The sequence below is a fragment of the Canis lupus genome, chromosome 21, assembly GCF_011100685.1.
Source record: "Canis lupus familiaris isolate Mischka breed German Shepherd chromosome 21, alternate assembly UU_Cfam_GSD_1.0, whole genome shotgun sequence".
NCBI classification, from domain to species: domain Eukaryota; kingdom Metazoa; phylum Chordata; class Mammalia; order Carnivora; family Canidae; genus Canis; species Canis lupus.
The window spans coordinates 30,838,646-30,862,083 of record NC_049242.1 but is presented as its reverse complement, the minus strand read 5'-3'; the positions used below and the strand labels follow the sequence as shown (position 1 = coordinate 30,862,083).

The window sequence follows — 23,438 nt, the reverse complement described above, 5'->3', positions numbered from 1 at the left end:
GCGGAGGGGGCTGTGCCCTGCTGCCTTGGGGAGCTGCAGCCCAGGAGTGCGATTCCAGCAGCACAGGCCCCGGACCCCAGGGTGTGGGGGACACAGCCCAGGATCCTGCGCTGCCTGCGGGACAGGCTGAGGCAAGGAGGGCACAGGACAGTGAGGATGCTCCTGCCATCCGGCAGCCCCAAGCTGTGCAGATCAGTGCCCACCCTCCCCCCCACAAACATCCAGGCCAGTGTGGACTGGAAGTCTGTGGGTGCTTACTGGGGTAGCTGCCTCCAGGGCAGAGAGCTGGCCGAGGCCAGTGTTGTTGTTCCTCCTGGTGTCACACTGTACCTGGGACGGAGGGGGGGACCAGGGAACAGGGGCCTCACAGGATAAACAGCTTCCCCTGGGCCCTGCACCTGGCAGGGGGCGGGGAGGCACACCCAGGTGCACACACCTGAGAATCAGCACAGCAGTCCCCTCCCCCAGAAGATTAGCCGGAAGGACAGGAGAAGAGCAAGTTCTTGGCCGAGTAGTGCTAGAAAGTTCCAGGGGAGTTGAGGGATTTACAGTATATAGAACCAGAGGGTACCCCTCCTTGTTTTCTGTTCTTGTTTTTTTTTTCTTTGTTTCTTTCTTTTTTCCAGTACAACTCGTTTTTAGCCACTCTGCACTGAGCAAAATGACTAGAAAGAACTTACCACAAAAGAAAGAATCAGAAACAGTACTGTCTGCCACAGAGTTACAGAATTTGAGGACAAAAGTGTGTACATTTAAACATCTGTGTATGTGTGTGATGACATTTTGCAAAAAGTTAAAATTGGTGGAATGATGATGGCTCTGTGGGTGTTCACTTCAGTATTATTTCAAATTTATTATATGTATTTGAAAACAAATGAAAACAAAAATATAACTAAAACAAAAACAACAAAAAAAAAGAAATGTTAAACTTTACTGTAAGGGGCCAGATGGTCAATACTTTAGGTTTTGTGGGTCATGGGATCTCAATTTAATGCTTAAAGGTTCTATCATTAGAACAAGAAGAATGACAAGTGTAAATAAGTGGGCATGCCTGCGTTCCAATAAAACTTTTCATAAGAACAGGATGGGGGCTAAATCTGCTCAACCTCTGGTTTAGATCATTTTATGGTTTTCATTATAGCAAACCTTCTGGAAATAATCCTATATGAGCATGGCTCTTTTGGACTGTAAGCCTCACAATTATTCTGCATAATAAAAAAATCCTAGTTACAAAAAAAAAAGAATTTGGATTACAATTCAATGTCAGAAAACCAATTGAAAAGCATTACAAAGCTACTGGTGGCTCTGTAAAAAAGCATAAAGGAATCAAGAGACTTCATGACTGCAGAATTTAGAATTTAGAATCAGGCCAAAATTAAAAATAAATTAAATGAGATGCAATCCAAACTGGAGGTCCTAACGATGAGGGTTAATGAGGGAGAAGAAAGAGTGAGCGACATAGAAGACAAGTTGATGGCAAGGAAGGAAGCTGAGGCAAAAAGAGAAGAGAGAACAATTAAAAGACCATTAGGAAATGTTAAGGGAAATAAATGATAGCCTCAGTAGGAAAAATCTATGTTTAATTGGGGTTCCAGAGGACGCCGAATGAGACAGAGGACCAGAAAGTGTATTTGAACAAATCATAGCTGAGAATTTCCCTAACTTGGGGAGGGAAACTGGCATTCAGATCCAGGAGATAGAGAGGTCCCCCCCTAAAATCAATAAAAACCATTCAACACCTCAACATTTAGTAGTGAAACTTGCAAATTCCAAAGATAAAGAGAAAATCCTTAAAGCAGCAAGAGACAAGAGATCCCTAACCTTGATAGGGAGAAATATGAGATTAACAGCAGACCTCTACACAGAGACTTGGAAGGTCAGAAAGGGCTGGCAGGATATATTCAGAGTCCTAAATGAGAAGAACATGCAGCCAAGAATATCTATCCAGCAAAGCTCTCATTCAGAATAGAAGGAGAGATAAAGAGCTTCCAAGATAGGCAGAAACTGAAAGAATATGTGTCCACCAAACGAGCTCTGCAAGAAATATTAAGGGGGACTCTGTAAAAGAAAGAGGAAGCCCAGGGAAATAGTCCACAAAAAACAGGACCTGAATAGGTATTACTATGACACTAAATTCATATATTTCAATAGTAACTCTGAAAATGAATGGGCTTAATGACCCCATCAAAAGGCACAGGGTATCAGACTGGATAAAAAGCAAGACCCATCTATTTGCTGTCTACAAGAGACTCATTTGAGACTAAGGACACCTAAAGAGTGAAAACAAAAGGTTGGAAAACCATGTACCATTCAAATGGTCCTGGAAAGAAAGCAGGGGTAGCCATGCTTATATCAGATAAATTATAGTTTATCCCAAGGACTGTAGTAAGAGATGAAGAGGGTCACTCTATCATACTTAAAGGATCTATCCAACAAGAGGACCTAACAATCATGAATATTTATGCCACGAATGTGGGAGCTGCCAAGTATATCAATCAATTAATAACCAAAATTGAGACATACTAAGATAATAATACACTTATACTGGGAGACTTCTACAGGATGCTTTCTGCAGATGACAGATCTTCTAATCACAACATCTCCAAAGAATCAAGAGCTTTAAATGATACACTGCACTAGATGGATGTCACAGATATTTACAGAACTTTATATCAAAATGAAACTGAATGCATTCTTCTCAAGTGCACATGGAACTTTCTACAGAATAGACCACATAAAGGGTCAGAAATCAGGTCTTAACAGATACCAAAAGATTGGGATTGTCCTCTGCATATTCTTAGACCATAATGCTTTGAAACTAGAGCTAAATTACAAGAAGAAGTTTGGAAGAAATTCAAACACGTGGAGGTTAAAGACCATCCTGCTTTAGAATGAAGGGTCAACCAGGAAATTAGAGAAGAATTAAAAAGATTCATGGAAACTAATGAGAATGAAGATAAAACCTTCAAAATCTTTGGGATACAGCAAAAGCAGTCCTGAGAGGGAAATACATCACAATACAAGCATCCCTCAAAAGATTGGAAAGAACTCAAATACACAAGCTCACCTTGCACCTAAAGGAAGTGGAGAAAGGACAGCAAATAGATCCTACACTCAGCAAAAGAAGAGAGTTAATAAAGATTTGAGCAGAACTCAATGAAATAGAGACCAGAAGAACTGTATAACAGATCAACAAAACCAGGAGTTGGTTCTTTGAAAGAATTAAGAAGATAGATAAACCATTAGGCAGCCTTATTAAAAAGAAGAGAGAAAATACTCAATTAATAAAATCATGAATGAAAAAGGAGATATCACCACCAATACCAAGGAAATACAAACGATTTTAAAAATGATCAGCTATATTCCAATAAATTAAGCAATCTAGAAGAAATGGACTCATTTCTGGGAAACCACAAACTACCAATACTGGAACAGGAAGAAATAGAAAACCTGAACAGGCTGATACCCCGGGAGAAAATTGAAGCAGTCATCAAAACTTCCCAAGACACAAAAGTCCAGGGCCAGATGGCCTCCCAGGGGAATTCTATCAAATGTTTAAAGAAACAACACTATTCTACCAAAGCTGTTCCAACAGACAGAAAGGGATGGAGTACTTCCAAACTCCTTCTATGAAGCCAGCATCACCTTAATTCCAAAACCAAAGACCCCACCAAAAAGGAGAATTATAAATCAATATCCCTCATAAACATGGATGCAAAAATTCTCAACAAGATACTAGCCAATAGGATACAACAATACATTAAGAAGATTATTCACCATGACTAAGTGGGATTTATCCCCGGGATGCAAGACTGGTTCAACATTCATAAAGCAATCAATGGGATAGATCATATCAGCAAGAGAAAAAACAAGAACCATAGGATACTCTCAATAGATGCAGATAAAGCATTTGACAAAATGCAGCATTCATTCCTTATCAAAACTTTCAGAGTGTAGGGATAGAGGGAACTTTCCTCAGCATCTTAAAAGCCATCTACTAAAAGCCCACAGCAAGTATCATTCTTAATGGGGAAACACTGGGAGCCTTTCCCCTAAGATCAGGAACAAGACAGGGATGTCCACTCTCACCACTGCTATTCAACATAGTACTGGAAGTCCTAGCCACAGCAATCAGACAACAAAAAGACATTAAAGGCATTCAAATTGGCAAAGAAGAAGTCAAACTCTCCCTCTTCGCCGATGACATGATACTCTACATAGAAAACCCAAAAGACTCCACCCCAAGATTGCTAGAACTCATACAGCAATTTGGTAGCATGGCAGGATACAAAATCAATGCCCAGAAATCAGTGGCATTTCTATACACTAACAATGAGACTGAAGAAAGAGAAATTAAGGAGTCAATCCCATTTACAATTGCACCCAAAAGCATGAGATACCTAGGAATAAACCTAACCAAAGAGGTAAAGGATCTATACCCTAAAAACTATAGAACACTTCTGAAAGAAACTGAGGAAGACACAAAGAGATGGAAAAATATTCCATGCTCATGGATTGGAAGAATTAATATTGTGAAAATGTCAATGCCACCCAGGGCAATTTACACGTTTAATGCAATCCCTATCAAAATACCATGGACTTTCTTCAGAGAGTTAGAACAAATTATTTTAAAATTTGTGTGGAATCAGAAAAGACCCCGAATAGCCAGGGGAAATTTAAAAAGGAAAACCGTAGCTGGGGGCATCACAATGCCAGATTTCAGGTTGTACTACAAAGTTGTGATCATCAAGACAGTGTGGAACTGGCACAAAAACAGACACATAGATCAATGGAACAGATTAGAGAATCCAGAAGTGGACCCTCATGTCTATGACCAACTACTATTCGACAAAGCTGGAAATACTATTCACTGGATAAAGGACAGTTTCTTCAATAAATGGTTTTGGGAAAATTGGACAGCCACATGCTGGAGAATGAAACTAGACCATTCCCTGACACCATACACAAAGATAAACTCAAAATGGATGAAAGATCTAAATGTGAGACAAGATTCCATCAAAATCCTAGAAGAGAACAGGGGCAACACCCTTTTGGAACTTGGCCGCAGTAACTTCTTGCAAGATACATCCACGAAGGCAAATGAAACAAAAGCAAAAATGAACTATTGGAACTTCATCAAGATAAAAAGCTTCTGCACAGCAAAAGAAACAGTCAATAAAACTAAAAGACAACCTAGAGAATGGGAGAAGATATTTGCAAATGACCTATCAGATAAAGGGCTAGTATCCAAGATCTATAAAGAATTTATTAAACTCAACAGCAAAGAAACAATCCAATCATGAAATGGGCAAAAGACATGAACAGAAATTTCACAGAGGAAGACATAGACATGGCAGCAAGCACATGAGAAAATGCTCCGCATCACTGGCCATCAGGGAAATACAAATCAAAACCACAATGAGATACCACCTCACACCAGTGAGAATGGGGAAAATTAACAAGGCAGGATCAACAAATGTTGGAGAGGATGTGGAGAAAGGGGAACCCTCTTGCGCTGTTGGTGGGAATGTGAACTGGTGCAGCCACTCTGGAAGACTCTGTAGAGTTTCTTCAAAGAATTAAAAATAGATCTGCCCTGCTGGGGGATTTACCCCAAAGATACAGATGCAATGAAACGTCAGGACATCTGCACCCCGATGTTTATAGCAGCAATGGCCACAATAGCCAAACTGTGGAAGGAGCCTCGGTGTCCATTGAAAGATGAATGGATAAAGAATATGTGATTTATTTATACAATGAATATTACTAAGCCATTGGAAATGACAAATACCCACCATTTGCTTCAACGTGGATGGAACTGGAGGGTATTATGCTGAGTGAAGTAAGTCAATTGGAGAAGGAAAAACATTATATGGTCTCATTCATTTGGGGAATATAAAAAAGTAGTGAAAGGGAATAAAGGGGAAAGTAGAGAATGAGTGGGAAATATCAGTGAGGGTGAGAGAACATGAGAGACTCCTACTTCTGGGAAACGAACAAGGAGTGGTGGAAGGGAAAGTGGGTGGATGGTTGGGGTGACTGGGTGATGGACACTGAGGGGGGCACTTGATGGGATGAGCACGGGTGATATGTTATATGTTGACAAATTGAACTCCAATAAAAAAATATACAGTAAATAAATAAATAAATAAATAAATTTACATTCCTCAGTATATATCTTGCATGATTAGTGATTTTAAAGCCCTCCTCTTGTTTATTTATGCATTTATTTGCATGAGCTACACCCATATATTATTCCCAATGACTTCATAACCATTCTAGTTTATGTGATGTTTATTTTCATCAAAAAATGATTTTAAGTTTGTGCATATATTTTTACTCTACATAAATGATACTGTGTTATATGCCTCTTTGTTTACCTTTTTCACTTAACTCAGTCATTAAGGTCATTTGCAATGCCAGGTGTTCATCTAATCCTTGTCCTTACTGCTGTGCAATATCCTTGGTGCACATCCCTGGCATTTCCATTTCTCCCTTCTCCCAGTGAAGGATATCCAAATCACACAACACCTTGCCAACACAAATAACTGAACCACACACATTACAGGAATATGCCATATGACTGTGGGCTCTCTCTATTTAAAATAATTCTTATATCATAGAAATGCACAGGCATAAGGTGACCTAGTAATATCAGATACCTTCCCAGGATGGCTGTACTTCTCTACATTTTACCAAATGTAAATGAGTATTCCTCTCTTTTCTACTTTTTGCCAACACTTTACACTATCTGACTCTCTAATATCTGTATGCTTAACAGAGGTAAATAGATATCTCTGTTGTTTCAATTTGTATTCAATACGAATGAATTTCAGTATCACCTTCTATTCTTATAGGCCTTTAATGTTAATTTTCGTGAATTCCCTTCTATATACTCTGTGGTTTCTTTTTTCTATTGGAGGTTTCTTTCTTTTCTTATTTCTAGTGTAATGAATGCTTGATATTAAGGTCTTATTTCTTATTTCTTTCACATATTGCAAATATCTCCTCCATTTTCTCCTCTTTTTTACTTTGTTCATAATGTTCTTCATTGAAGACAAGTCTCAATTTTTGAGGAAATCAAATTCATCAATTTTTTCATTATGGTCTGTGCTTTGGAGGTTCCTTGCTCTAGGTCAGAAAGATGTTACCTTATGTTTTCTTGCATAATGTCACTGTTTTATTTTAAATTTTAGTTATTTAATCCATTTAGAGTCTACCTTCTGTGTCATATTAGGTAGAAATCCCGTTTTATTTTTCTCTAGATAGTAAGTTAGTATTTAGCAACATTTTACTACACTATTTGTCCTCTTCCCAAGGATTATTGGAATTACCTTTGTTGGACATTAAATTTCACATAAGTCTATCTATGAACTCTCAATTCTGTTCCATTTATTAGTCTTTTGTTGTTGTTGTTTTTCCCCAGAACCATCTGGTTTTTATTTTCGAGGCTTGGCAATATTGCCAATAGAAGAGGTTATTCTGTATGTTAGTAAATTGAACACCAATAAAAAATAAATAAAAAAAAAGAAAAGGTAGAGGTTCTATTTCTAACTGTGGTTTTAATTTGCAATTCCCGAAATGCCTGGTGATGTGCAGCATCCTTTCCTGTTCCTGTCAGCCATTTGTTTATCTTCCTTGGAGATATACCTTTTCAAGTCCTTTGTTCATTTTTCAATTGTGTTGTTCATCTTTTTTGTTTTTGAGTTGCAGTTCTTTATATATTCTGGATACTAGATCCTTCTCAGATATATGATTTGCAAATATTTTCCCCCATTCTGTGAGATGTCACTTCAACTTCATGAGGAAACTAAGGTAAACACAAACATGGTTTCAGTAGTCTTTCTCTTGATTAAACATTCAATTGGTTACTGTAAACTTCTATTTTCCAAAAACATGATAAAGTTAGTACTGACAGTATTTGTCATGTTTTTTGTATTTCTTTGGAGGGAGGGCCACTTGCAGTTCCCTACTTTAGCATTTTCCCTCTTATATAGAATTTTTGATATGGTTTGACTATGTTGGTAATTATAATAAAGAAATATTTGGTATTGTGTTAAAACTATCATATTTATATTTTGGGTTTTTTATTTCATTGATTTCTACCTTTGATCTTTATTATTTACCTGTTTGTGCCTCTGGATTAGCTCTGCTTTTTCACGCTCCTGTACCCAGAAGTTTGAATTAAATGCCTAGCTTCAGTTTTTCAAAACTTTATCTCCCTCTTTTTTTTAAATTTATTTTTTATTGGTGTTCAATTTACTAACATGCAGAATAACCCCCAGTGCCCGTCACCCATTCACTCCCACCCCCCGCCCTCCTCCCCTTCTACCACCTCTAGTTCGTTTCCCAGAGTTAGCAGTCTTTACGTTCTGTCTCCCTTTCTGATATTTCCCACACATTTCTTCTCCCTTCCCTTATATTCCCTTTCACTATTATTTATATTCCCCAAATGAATGAGAACATACAATGTTTGTCCTTCTCTGACTGACTTACTTCACTCAGCATAATACCCTCCAGTTCCATCCACGTTGAAGCAAATGGTGGGTATTTGTCATTTCTAATAGCTGAGTAATATTCCATTGTATACATAAACCACATCTTCTTCATCCATTCATCTTTCGTTGGACACCGAGGCTCCTTCCACAGTTTGGCTATCGTGGCCATTGCTGCTATAAACATCGGGGTGTAGGTGTCCCGGCGTTTCATTGCATTTGTATCTTTGGGGTAAATCCCCAACAGTGCAATTGCTGGGTCGTAGGGCAGGTCTATTTTTAACTCTTTGAGGAACCTCCACACAGTTTTCCAGAGTGGCTGCACCAGTTCACATTCCCACCAACAGTGTAAGAGGGTTCCCTTTTCTCTGCATCCTCTCCAACATTTGTTGTTTCCTGCCTTGTTAATTTGCCCCATTCTCACTGGTGTGAGGTGGTATCTCATTGTGGTTTTGATTTGTATTTCCCTGATGGCAAGTGATTTCAGGTTGTACTACAAAGCTGTGGTCATCAAGACAGTGTGGTACTGGCACAAAAACAGACACATAGATCAGTGGAACAGAATAGAGAATCCAGAAGTGGACCCTGAACTTTATGGGCAACTAATATTCGATAAAGGAGGAAAGACTATCCATTGGAAGAAAGACAGTCTCTTCAATAAATGGTGCTGGGAAAATTGGACATCCACATGCAGAAGAATGAAACTAGACCACTCTCTTTCACCATACACAAAGATAAACTCAAAATGGATGAAAGATCTAAATGTGAGACAAGATTCCATCAAAATCCTAGAGAAGAACTCAGGCAACACCCTTTTTGAACTCGGCCATAGTAACTTCTTGCAAGATACATCCACGAAGGCAAAAGAAACAAAAGCAAAAATGAACTATTGGGACTTCATCAAGATAAGAAGCTTTTGCACAGCAAAGGATACAGTTAACAAAACTAAAAGACAACCTACAGAATGGGAGAAGATATTTGCAAATGACATATCAGATAAAGGGCTAGTTTCCAAGATCTATAAAGAACTTATTAAACTCAACATCAAAGAAACAATCCAATCATGAAATGGGCAAAAGACATGAACAGAAATTTCACAGAGGAAGACATAGACATGGCCAACATGCATATCTCCCTCTTTTAATGAGGTATTACTGATATACAGAATGTGCACCAATCTACAGTATAACTCAACAAAATCTTATGTATGTATATATGTGTAACTATTATATAGATCAGAATGTAGAACCCTCACAGCCACCAAAAGGCTCTCAGTCAACTCCAAATCAAAATCTCTTAAAGGTAACCATTATTTGGAATTCTAAAATTATAAATTAATTTTGTCTGTACTTTAACTTCAAAGAAATGGAATCCAAAGGATATACTTCTTAGTGGCACCTGAGTGGCTCAGTGGGTTAAGCATCTGCCTTCTGCTCAGGGTCCTGGGATGTAATTCCACATAGGGCTCCCTGCTTAGCAGGGAGAATGCTTTTCCGTCTCCCTCTGCCCCTCCCCTACTTATGCAATCTCTCAAAAAATAAATAAATATAATCTTTTTAGAAAAAGAATATACTCCTTAATGTCTGGTTTCTTTTATAAAATATCTTTATATCTACCTGGTTGCAAATAGTATCATATTCTTTGAAGAATATTCAATGGTATGGCACTACATGACTGTATTCACAATTTTACCTTCTTTTTGTCGTGGAAATTTATATTGTTTCCACATCCACCTATTATGAGTAATACGACTGTTATAAAAATCCTTGTACATACTTCTGGTGGATATAAATACTCATATCCACAAGGCATGTATATCACAGAGGAGTGAAAAAACAGGATTGTAGGACGAAAACCATATATTTAAGGTAAGTTTTTAGATGCCTGCAAATGGAATTTTTGAATTGATTGTACCAAGTTAAGTTCCCATCAGCAATGAAAATTGTTACAAATCCTCAGACATTTTAATCCATACTTATTAGGCTTAGTGGTATTTCATGATGGTTTTAATTTATGTATTCTGGTGGCTAATTCTGTTGTGTAACTTTTTATATGCCTATTAGCTATTTGTATTCAATATGCAGTAAAGACATGTTCTAGGCATTTGCCCATTTTATTTATTTATTTTTAAAAATTTTATTTATTTATTCATAAGAGACACAGATAGAGAGGCAGAGACACAGGCAGAGGGAGAAGCAGGCTCCATGCAGGGAGCCCAACGTGGGACTCGATCCCAGGTCTCCAGGATCACACCCTGGGCTGAAGGCAGCGCTAAGCCGCTGAGCCCCCCGGCTGCCCCTTTACCCATTTTAAATCTGGAATTATCTGACCATTCCTACTTGTGGCAGTTCCTTATTTATTTTGGGCAGTAAGTTTACAATTTAGCATCAAGTTATTAAAATACTACGGGTATAAGGAGAGACAAAGAAAATAGCGTTAAATGTTAATGATTGAAGAATCTATTATTATCTAGGGCACATCATATTCACATTCTACAAATTATGAAGTTCTTAAAAATCATATGTAGAATATGTAATACAAGTGAGTTGTAACGTAGAACCTAGAAACCCAATACTTAATTCCAACAATACAACACCTTTCAAAAAAGAAGACAGGTAAGCAGAACTGATAATGGGGCCCATAAATGGAGATGTGAGTGCTAACTGTATGGTATTTTATGCTCTCCTTCTAATCATTTGGGAACCTCTGAAAAGAAACAGAGCTCAAGATCCACCCTAATGATTCAGAATTCTCCTGAGCACTTCACCCACTTCAGAGACTGCTCCAGTATCCTTCTGGTGACATCATTTAAAGGGAACTATTATTGCACAGTATGCCTTGATGTCAGTAACACCTTTGGAAGCAACAGGACAGCAGAGTTGTGGGGATTCCCCTTTCTGTCTTGTCTTTGATCTTGGCTTCAGAGATTTTACAGAATTCTTTGACTGAGATGACTTGTGACAAGATGCTCACATTCTTGCACTCTCCTCCACTCTGCCCACTAACATGCTAATGTGATCTTTTTTCCTTCCTCAGATGAGAAAATGGTGGTAAGATTATTAAAGGGATGGAAAGAGAAGGCACAAGGTGAACAAAGGTAATAACCTGGCATATATTGGGAGAGAACTAGGATTTGGCCTTTAAAATTCAACTAATTTTGTCCAAACAATCAGATCCTTACAGGTAAATCTCTCTCATAGATCTAGCCAAGGTGTTTTCCACAGTGGATCTTCCTTATCAAACCACAACTACAATGCCAAATTACTTGTCAAGAGGAACCATGGTCCTCACCTAGAGTGGACATAAGCAGAACTTCCATGGAATCTGTATTGATCCTCTGAGTGGTGACATTGATGCCTTTTTGGGCTGGGCTTGAAAGTGGGTATGGAGGATAGCAACTAGGTGATTTTGAGCACAAAAGATCTTGAAATCAGAACTGAAATTTAGTATTTTCTCTTGATTCCTATGGATTCCCTCAGAATCTTCTTCCTAAAAGAAACATCAGATGAGAATGTGCATTGCTCCATGACCCTATCATCTTGTTTGATCATCATCTAATGCATTTTTAGAGAAATGAACTTAAAGTTGATGTTCAAGCTAGGGTAAGGGCAGAATGATGGGAGAGAAAGGTTGGCAGTGCACATGATTTCCTTTCAGAAGCTTCCTGACTCTGGGGGCAGGTTCACAGTCACTTGGGGGAACATTTTCTCCTCCACATTTGCATTAGAGAATAATATGGTTTTAAAAACAAATCAGGAGAGGCCAGGGGTGTAGTCTTCACTATTGTGCCAGAGTTGGTGAGAGCTCCTATCATCTGACAGATCACAAGTCACACTCATCTCTGATTCACATTGATCTCTCTGTCTTCGGTATTCTGGCTCAGGTCAAATCAGCTCAAAAACTGTGTATTGTACACTTATTCTGTCTCTGTTTATTCTATTTGCTGAATTAAATTTGAGTCAGATGCAGTTCTTGCCCTTGAAAATCTTACTGTCACGGAAAAATATAATAATTTCAATGTAATGTTATCAGCTATAATAAAATTAGGTACACAATGCTGAAGGTATACTAATGTATCTAGTCTCTAGATGTGTGCAAATGTGTTGACTTGTATATGTCTATACGTATTGGAGTGGATGGGAGTGGGGAATGGGAAACATGTGGGGTCAGGAAAGAAAGTGTTCCTGGCAATATATTTCCTAAATGGAATCTTTAAAAACCTGTAGTTATTAGTCAGTTGAAGGTATAGAAATCAGCAAAATCCTCAGCTGCCCTTCATTAAGTTAGCCACTGATTATAGGCATCACTTAAAACTTTGAAACAAGTGTTCAGTTTTATATTTTTTATTTCTTGTCATCAAAACATGCATTAATTTCTACTCTGGATAGGGTGTGAACTGTGGTAGGTTAGTAGCAAAGTCTCAAGGACTTGGGGATACTCTAAGAACTAACCAGGTAATACCTTCTGCTAGATGGATGGTAATTCCCAAAGTACCTAAATTAAAATAGAATGTGGTCTCAAAATTTATTTTTATGTCAGGTTTTGAGCAATAGACTATATTTTTCTTTAGAAACTATTCTTTTTTAGTTTGATTTAAGTAATTGTTAGGTCATATGGACTCACTTGACTCAGTACATTCATTAATTTTACTATTATTTGCCTTGAATCTATGATGTTCTTGGGACCACACTGATACTGAGGATGAAACATAACTATAGTTTAGTTTTTCCTTGAGATCCTTTGGTCTCAGTAGCTGGGTCTTTTTTCTATATCTCTAGTACCAAACACATGCTTGGCCAATGACATTTGATTCACAAATAAGCCAAGTGAATATTCAAAGTGTCATGAATGTTCAAGAAATTGATACTAAATCTAGTAATGGGCACATCTCTGAATAAAGGGATTTTTCCCAGCAAAAATCAGTGGAATATAAAAATACAATGTGTCCTAGCTATGTGAAAATGGCTGGAAAGGTGACCTGCGGTCAGATAAGAGAACCATCAATGATGGTTGGCCAGAGGTATGATTGATTATATTAATATTTTATTTAGTCATGCATTCTTTCATAATGAATTGGAACCTTTCATCACTTTAACTCATAGACCTATCAGGTGACTAAGATTCCATTATCAGATTACATAGAATGTGACAATGTCTTTTGGAGAAAAGTGGGCATTTCTTTAGCCTAGGAGTTCTTTTTTTCAGATTTTATTTATTTGAGAAAGAGAGAGAAAGAGCTAGTAAGAGAGCAGGGACAGGAAAGAGAGGATAAGCAGGCTCCCTGATCTGCATGGAGCCTGATGTGGGGCTGGATCTCATGACCCTGGATCATGACATGAGCTAAGGCAGACGCTTAACTGACTGAGCCATCGAGGTCCCCCTAGCCTAGGACTTCTTAAGTTGAACTTCAGAGTGCTCTTCAATTAAGTTGTGAATGCCACTTTTTTATTTCTTCTTTACTCTAACTGGAATTCAAAATATCCTTCTTGTTTGAATGTTGGTAGCCAAGCCAAACTATCATTAGCAGTATCTATGACTTTATCATATCACCAACAGAAATCACAGGCATTTTTATATCATATTGTAGTTGTTGAAGATATCTAAAAAAATATCCCTTAAGCTAATTAATTTTCCAATCAAGGTGGTTATTAGGCCTGCCACAACATTTTGAAATTTAATGTGTTAACAAAGAATCACATGTATCATTATACATAACTGCTTCCTAAAACTATTGTAATAAACTGTATGTTAGTATGACTGGTCTCCTTGGTAATCCTATACATTCTATATGCTGCATTTAAACCATTATTTTGAGGCAACTTTACCAAGCAGATAAAAGCTCAAATGCCTAAACTTTGCATAGGTCCTTAATCTTTAGACCTTAAATTTTGTCTCCCTTCTTTTTGAACGAAATTTTATTATTACTCTCAGAGTCTTGCAAATCTCTCTAGGCATAATGACAGTCTTCCATCCTCTACCCACTCAGTTTTATTGAGAAATGATTGACATACATCACTATATAAGTTCAAGGAATATAGCATGATGGCCTGATTTACATATATTATGATATGATTACCATTACCATAATAGGCTCAACTAATATCCATCTTCTCTTACAGAAACAAGAAAAAAAGGAAAAAACAAAAAAATTTTCCTTCTGATGAGAACTTAGAATGTACTCTCTTAACAACTTTCTAATATACTATAAAGCAGTCTTAGCTATAGCCATGTTCTATATTCTATCCCTAGTATATATCTATCTTATAACTGGAAGTTGTACCTTCTGGTCCCCTTCCGCCAAATTTCCTCCCCACACCCTCTGCCTCTGGTAACAAGTTTAATCACTTTTTTAAATTATTTTTTTGTTTTGTATTTGTTGTGTTTCAGGAAACATTTAAGTCTAATCCATTGGAAGTTAATTTTTGATAGTGGTATAAAAGATGAGTCTGGTTTCAGTCTATTGCATGTGACTATCCAATTACGCCAACACCATTTATTGAACAGACCATCTTTCCTCCGTTGAGCATTCTTTGTTCCTTTGTCCGATATTATTTGTCTCTATATGTTCGAATTTATTTATGCTTTCTCCATTCTGTTCCATTGGTTTATTTGTATTTATGCCAATTTGATGACTATAGCTTTATAATATAGCTAGAAACCAGGAAGTGTGATGCCTCCCACTTTGTTCTTTCTCAGATTTCTTTGGCTATTTGTGGTTTTTCATGGTTCGATATAAACTTTAGGAGTGTTTCATTTACTTTTGTAAAAATACCATTGGACTCTTGATAAGGATAGTTTTGAATCTATAGCCAGCGTTTGGTGGTATTGACATTCTAACAATGTTAAAATTCTTCTAAACATGAACATAAGATAGCTTTCCATTTCTTTGTGTCTTGGATTTCTTTCATCAATGTCTTGTAGTTTTCATCGTAGAGAACTTACATCTCCTTAAATTTATTCCAAAGTATTTATTGTTTTTGATGCTACTACAAATGGGATTGATTTGTGTTTTAGAAACTGTTATGATGGTGTATAGAAATGCTACTGATTTTGTATGTTGATTTTGGATCCTGCAACTGTACTGAATCCATTAACTAGATCTAACAGGTTTTCTTCTTTTGATTGAGTCTTTAGGATTTGCTATTTATAAAAACATATCACATGTAAATACAATTTACTTCTTCCTTTCCAGTTGTGATATATTTTATTTATTTTTCTTGCCTGATTACTCCAGTTAGGACTTCAAATAGTATGTTGACTAGCAGTGGTGAAAGTGGGCACTTTTGTCTTGTTCTTGATCCTAGAGGAATAGCGTTCAACTGTTCGCCGTTAACTATGACAATAATTGTGTGCTTATCACATATGGCCTTTATTTTTTTATAACTTTTTTCTTTCTTTTTTTTTAATTTATTTATTCATGATAGAGAGCGAGAGAGGCAGAGACACAGGAGGAGGGAGAAGCAGGCTCCATGCCGGGAGCCCGACGTGGGACTCAATTCCGGGACTCCAGGATTGCACCCTGGGCCAAAGGCAGGCGCCAAACTGCTGAGCCACCCAGAGATCCCCACATATGGCCTTTATACTGAGATATGTTCCTTCTATGCATGACATGTTGAATTTTTATCACAAATGGGTGATGAATTAGGTCAAATCTTTATTTTTTTCTGTGCCTATTGAGATGATCATATGATTCTTTTCTTTCATTCTATTTATGTGATGGGAGGTGTGCCACTGGCCAAGAACAGTTGGGTAGGACATCTATCTGTCTTAGTTCCATACCGAAGTGAGATTGTAGGATGGGCTCCGTGGCTGCCTGGATTCTCTGGTCAGGCTTATTAGAGGATCAAGACAGGGTACTATATTTAGTAATAATATATGAAACTATTATTAAAATTAAATTATTCCTCTGGCAGGACAGCAAGACAGAACACAAAGCCTGTACAGCTCTTATTTAAGGACCCCAATCCATCCTTCAGAGGGTTCACTGAATTCCCTGGCCAAGTGACGTCATCAGTTTTGCTCTGCAGATGAGGGATGCTACAGTTGTGCTCTCTGCTCTAGTGCCACCATACATAGGGCCATTGGATGGGCTAGGCAGCTTTCAGTGTTCTCTGGTTAGGTTCTTTGGTTGCACAAGCTGAAGGTTGTATTCAGTGATGAGTAGAGCTACACAAGATTTGTTGTCTGAGCACAGTGAGAAAGCAGCTCTAAAGCTGGCAATCTCTTTGTTGTTTTGTCTTGACACACTCCAAGTTTCCTGACGGAACAGAGCCACTGGCTTTGCTCTGCAAACTTTCAGTTCTGTGCACCTGCTTCTTAGCTTGAATGTCCGTGGGATGCACTGCTTCTAGGAGCTGTCACCAGCCCTTCTAATCAGATGGGGCCAGGAGACACTCCTGATAGTAGGTGGAGCTACTATGCCTTAGCTTCCTTGCCTGGGTAGGAGGGAGTTGAGTCACTTCAGGCTACTCTCAATTTCCCAGGCAGGTTATCCAGTTGGGAGGGGCTGGGATTTACCTTCAGTCTAGGTTATGAATTATTGCCTCTGCCTGTATGTAGCACAGGAATGTTCCTCTGGTACTGGCTTTGCTCTGGGTGCAATCAGCTCTGCCCACTGACCTATCAGCTAGAGCTCTGCTGGGCTCTACTGCTTCCAGGAGTTGTCCTCAGCCCTCTGGTCAGATGGGGCCAGAAGACACTCTTCACAGCATGCAGGGTTGTGATTCGCCCCCCTGCCTGAGCCTGGGAAAACCAGTCTCTGAGGTCAGCAAAACTCCTTTGAAGATCTGAATCAAGCAACTCTGCACTCCATCTGTTCCCTGGCCAGAGTACATCTGAGCTAGTCCTGCAGATGAGCAAAGCTACAGGTTGGGATTAGTCTTGGGCACAGCAGGTATGAATTTGGTCTGCCAAGATCTATGTACTGATTGTTGCAAGCCTCTCTCCCTTCTCTATCGCAACCAGATTCCAGTGGTAGAGCCCCATTATTTCCCCTGCAGTCCCTATGGTATGGGATCAGAGCAGAGGCTCCTGCAAAGCACCCACAATGTTGGGGCAGTACAGATCATCTCCCCTGGGTTTTCTTTTCCTATTAGAGGAATAGGAGGCTCAGGGCAGACCTCACCACATGGTGTTGCTCTGGTCTGGGGGAAGGACAATGCATTCAACATGTAGCTACTTCTTTTACCTTTCTAATGCCATCTCTCTTGGTCTCTGTGGTGCAGGTTGCTTCTCAGTGATGTTTTATTCTGGAATAGTTGTTGGTTGTTCTTGTGAGGGAGAACAAAGTCAGAAACAACCAATGTTGCCTCCTTAGTGACATCAGAATCTGGTAGGCTTTTTAAGCAACTCTACTAAACCATATGATCAATTGTTTTTTTAATTTGACTTAGTTAATGATAATTGATCAAATACCTTCCCGTACCATGTTTATAAAGGGTCACAAAAAGGAAAAAGATATAGATTTCAAGAGTTTTTAATCTCTGGCAATAATAGACAAATAATGCAAGGCAGTGAGACACGATGAGCTAGAGGCGGTGGATTAGTGCTGTGTAATCTGCACACAGAAAACTAGTCAAAGTATACTGAAGAACTGACATTTTTGCTGGAGAAAATAACCTGCCAATTCTCCAAGGCCCTTTTTGATTTCTTATATCTTAGTGACTGTCTTTTCATGGAAGAGACAACAGTCATATGCCCAAAGAATAGAAAAAAACTATGCCATTATAAAATGAGGAGATGTGGCAAAAGCAACATTAAGACTCAAGAGTTTTAGTTGATAATAAAGTGAAATAAATACCATGATTTATAGATTAATTGAATCTTTTTTATTATTAGATGTTTGGTATTTGGATTAAGGAAGATGATACTTTTGATCTACTCTACACTTACAGATGACACTAAAAATGAAGGCGCCATCTTAAAAGTATGAAGTTTTACAACACTGAAAATGCTCCAACTAAAGCAGCATATCATCTTTTATATAAAGGGGAATTTTGGAATGGTTGATAGTGATTGAGAGCAATTCAAAAGCCCTCCAAGGAATCCCTGGATGGCTCAGTGGTTGAGTGCCTGCCTTCAGCCCAGGGCATGATCCTGGAGTCCAGGGATCGAGTCCCACATCGGACTCCTGCATGGAGCCTGCTTCTGCCTCTGTCTATGTCTCTGCCTCTCTCTCTTTGTCTCTCATTAATAAATGAATGAAATCTTAAAAAAGAAAGAAAGCCCTCCAAATCTGAGGTTCTATGGACCTATGTTTAACATGTTGACTTCTTCCACAAACAACAAAGTATGAGAGAAGCAAATCAGACGAAGGTGACAGAGTTCCTCCTCCTGGGACTCTCTGATGACCCCCACACTCAGAAGCTCCTATTTATTTTATTCCTGGGTGTCTACCTGGTTACTGTGCTTGCAAATCTGCTTCTCATGCGCCTTGTTCAGGCTGACTCTCGGCTTCACACACCCATGTATTTTTTCCTCTGCAACTTATCTTTGGCTGACCTCTGTTTTTCTACCAACATCGTTCCTCAGGCGCTGGTTCATCTGCTATCCAGGAAGAAAATCATTTCATTCACACGTTGTGCAGCTCAGCTTTTACTCTTCCTCATTTTTGGGGGTACACAGTGTGCCTTTCTGGCGGTGATGTCCTATGATCGATATGTGGCCATCTGCAACCCTTTGCATTACCCTAGAATCATGACTTGGAGGGTGTGTGTTCAGCTGGCTGTGGGATCATGGACCAGCGGCATTCTGGTGTCTGTGGTAGATTCCACTTTTACACTAAGGCTACCCTACCGAGGCAGCAATAGTATTGCTCATTTCTTTTGTGAGGCCCCTGCACTGTTGATGCTGGCATCCACAGACACCCACACTTCAGAGATGGCCATTTTCCTCATGGGTGTCGTGATTCTCCTCATACCTGTATCCCTAATTCTGGTATCCTATGGCCACATCATAGTGACTGTGTTCAGGATGAAGTCAGCCATTGGTAGGCGCAAGGCATTCTCTACCTGTGGTTCCCACCTCATGGTGGTCATCCTCTTTTACGGGTCAGCAATTTTCACTTACATGATACCAAAGTCTTCCAAAGAACAGGAAAAACTGGTGTCTGTGTTCTATGCAATGATGACACCCATGCTCAATCCCCTCATCTATAGCTTGAGGAACAAGGATGTGAAGGGAGCTCTGAGGAAAGTGGCCACAAGGAATTTCCCATGCAGGCTTGAAATCTGCCACTGACTGTGAGACTTTAGCTCCTTGCATATAAGATTTGCTGAGTAGTTTTCCTCAGCAAGGTTGGAATATGGCAAGATCCTCATCCTGGGACCTTGTTGAGACCTACCCTCCATCCTTCATCCAACACTTCCTTTGTAAAAGAAGAAGGATAATAATTCATGGACCAATAGAAGGAGGGTCTGCTTCCTTCTTGTTGGTTTTTGGCACCTAAGAGTTTGGAAATCCTGAAAAAAACATTTACATTTCAAAAACCCTGGAGTCTGTAAATCTATCTTTTTTTTTTACCATGTTATGTATTATTATCAATCTATCCCAGATCCTACTCTAATTCTTTTATCTTTTTGTATTTCTGAATCTCTTTGCAACATTAAATAATCAATAAATTAACAAACATTACTTAATCACTTAGGTGAGCAAGGTGCTACATGCGTGTTTACTGGCACATGCATTCTGTATATGTATTTGAAGTGGGTAGTTAAGGGCGTGGGTACAATGAAGATGTACATATGGTTTCTGCTGTCCTTCTCACACTCTTATTAGGGACATGGATATTTTATCTGTCAGATAAGAGTAAAAACTGTATTTTGGAAACTAAGAACAAATAGTGACATTCCAGGGCTAGCAAGAGTGAGGAAAATGCTGATACTAAGCCTGGGCCTGAAGGACAACTAGGACTTGGAGAGGGTAGGTCTATATAGAAAGCAGAAGACAGTAGTTGTGGACTTAGGTGTGTAGAGGCAAGAAAGCTACAGAAATAAATATTTCAGGTTCATTCTGTACCTACTTTCTGATTACCTATTACTATATTAAAAAACAATCAAGGATAACCTCCCCATCTGAAGATATTTATTTTAATTCTGTCTACAGAGTCCTCTTTCCTGTGTAAGGTAACATATTTATAGGTCCTGGGGATTAGGACATGGACATCTTTATTCTGCCTACCATATAAGGACAAATAAAATGAATGTGAAGGAGTGATTAAAGTTTGGCTAAAATTGGAGATTATAAATGTATAATGGTGCCAATACAGTTAGTTGTGTGATTGCTATCACTGAAACAGAACCTCATGATCTACCTTTTAATATGCAAATTCTTATAGTGATAATTAGAATGTGCTGCCTTTCTAGGTCCTTGGTACAGGAGAGCTGAAGGATACACTGTGTGGGAGACTGAACTGGCCCTGATACCTCTATGGCACACAGAGAGTTATTTATAGAGTTTGTGGAGAAAACATGCCTATGCAGTAGATGTGATTTTACTCTGTTAATTATCAATAAATTCTTATGAATAGTTTACACAAAGCTATGGTGCCCACATCCCAAGTCTGCTATTTTTTCAAGAGTCCAGAGTTGGTCTATATTCACTGGACAAAATTCTAAAGATGGGCTACTACACTGGTTGAGTAATAGACAAAATTATAAGAACAGTTGATATCATCTAGTCACAATATGATTACATAAAAATCTAGTAAACAAAGAATCTTGGATTATTTACAGCCATTTCCTATATTTTTGTCCACTTAACTTAGGACACTCCTTCTGTCAAACAACTCTCAGATCCAACGTGACTAATTTGAGATTGAGGCAGTCTCCATGTGGAGTAGTCATTCTCCATATGAGGTACAGACCAATTATAGTAGCAGAGGAAGAAGTTATCGTTTGCCAACCTAATAGTACATGGGTACTTTATAAGCCAGTGAAAGTTTTTAAGTATTGCTTTATTATTTCTCTTCTTCACTAGAATATATATTCTACAGCGAAAGAAATCACCTATTATATTCAGCACTGTGTCAAAATGTGTTGAAATTTCGAGTTCCAAAAAAAAAATGAGTGAAGAATGAAACAAAACTCTGCTATTTATTTTCGCCATCATCAAAACTTTACTTTGAAAGGAGAAAGATCCTGGAAAGTTGCAGCCACAGTTTTTGGACAAGTAGAAAATATAAAGGAGGAGATCATAAAAAGATATGGATGAAGAAGTTCAAGAAAAGTTAAAATAAAGTAAAGAATGGTGAGCTGTAGTGTTGTTACTACAACAATTGTAAACTTTCCCAATCTGTGTAATCTAGCAGCATCCTCAGATACATCGGTCCCACAGAATCCTGGGCCTACAGAAGTTCTCCTTTATCACTCATGTTCTTTCATTCAGAAACAGACCCTACTAAGTCCAAAATCCTAGTGGGTATATCACAGCTCTTAGAATAAGTAGGGACCAAAACCCATGGGAGGAGTTATTTTTTCTTTCCTTTGTCCTTGCATTTCATCCCTTAGGTTTGCATCTCACTCATCAGATTTTCTGAGGGCCCAGGGTCCTGTGGAGGACTCGCCTCAGTGCAGCCTTCACTTCACTATTCCTTAAGCTGTAAATGATGGGGTTCAACATGGGAGTCACCACGGTGTAGGAGAGGGATAGCAGTTTCTTGCTCTCAGGAGAGGTACTCGATCGGGGTCGGAAGTATGTGAGGATGGCGGTGCTGTAGAAGAGGGAGACAACCAGGAGGTGGGAGGAACAGGTAGAGAAGGCCTTACGTTTTCCCTCAGCTGAGGGCATCCTGAAGATAGTGGAGAGGATGCGGACATAGGACCCCAGGATCAGCAAGAATGGGAAGAGGATAAATAGGACAGTGGGTGTCAGAGCCTCCAGTTCAAACAGAGAGGTATCAGCACAGACCAGTGCAATGACAGGGGGGCTGTCACAGAAAAAGTGGTTCACTCTGTTGGGGCCACAAAAAGGGAAGCTAAAAATCCATGTGGTTTGCACAGTGGCCACTGGAAATCCTGAGAACCAAGAGGCAGCTGCTAGCTGGGCACAGGCTCTGCGGTTCATAATGATTGGGTAACGCAAAGGGTCACAGATGGCCACATAGCGGTCATATGCCATAGTGGCCAAGAGACAGCACTCAGCAGCCCCAAAGAAGAAGAAGAAATACATCTGAGTGGCACAGCCAAGGAAGGAGATGGTTGCATCCTGGATGATCAGAGTATCCAGCATCTTGGGCACAATGACTAAGTTGAAGCCTATCTCCAAGAAGGACAAGTTCCTGAGGAAGAAGTACATGGGATTTTGTAGAGCAGAGTCAGCTGTAGTGACCAGGATGATGAGAACATTTCCCATTAGAGTAACCAAGTAAATAGTCAAAAACAGGAAAAAGAGCAGAGCTTGAATCTCAGAGGACAAAGTTGAAAAGCTCACAAGAACAAACTCACTGACAACTGTCCAGTTTCTCCAAGTCATTCTTCTGCCCAGGATTTCACTGAGCATTCATATTCCAGGAAGGCAGAAGGCTCCATATGATATTTAGACCTCTAATACACAATGGGAAAGAAAAGCCCCTATGGACTCATTCTCCACCTTTTTATTCTAGTTGTTGCAAATCAGAAGCTGTACCTTCCAAAATGTAAAACAAAAAACAAGAACAAAACAAACAAACAAAAACCCGCTGGTCTATGGTATTCACAATTTTTGGGAAGAATACTAACCTATTTTTTTTCAGACTGAAATGAGGCACATCATATATATCTATACATCATCCCTTGACTTTTCTTTGCTCTATAGATAATGTTCAGTATCACATCTTCATTTATGGACTCCTACTCTCTTTCTTCACCAGTCATTGGTACTAAAAAAGAAGCCAGGTCAAACATTTCTGAAGAGAGGGTTCTCAATGCACAATGAAAGGTGGTGAGGTCAGCCATCATATGATTTCTG

At 38.9% G+C, this 23,438-nt stretch overlaps 1 protein-coding gene and 1 pseudogene across 1 annotated transcript; one reads left to right on the top strand and one right to left on the bottom strand.

Annotated features, from left to right (window-relative positions):
* Positions 1-18,785: 18,785 nt before the first annotated feature.
* On the top strand, positions 18,786-19,733 carry OR2D2DP (annotated as a pseudogene).
* Positions 19,734-22,016: 2,283 nt separating this feature from the next.
* On the bottom strand, positions 22,017-22,964 carry LOC119864895 (olfactory receptor 10A4). The gene has a single exon (XM_038568182.1). It carries the CDS (start codon positions 22,962-22,964, stop codon positions 22,017-22,019), a length of 948 nt encoding a protein of 315 aa, XP_038424110.1.
* Positions 22,965-23,438: the final 474 nt, after the last annotated feature.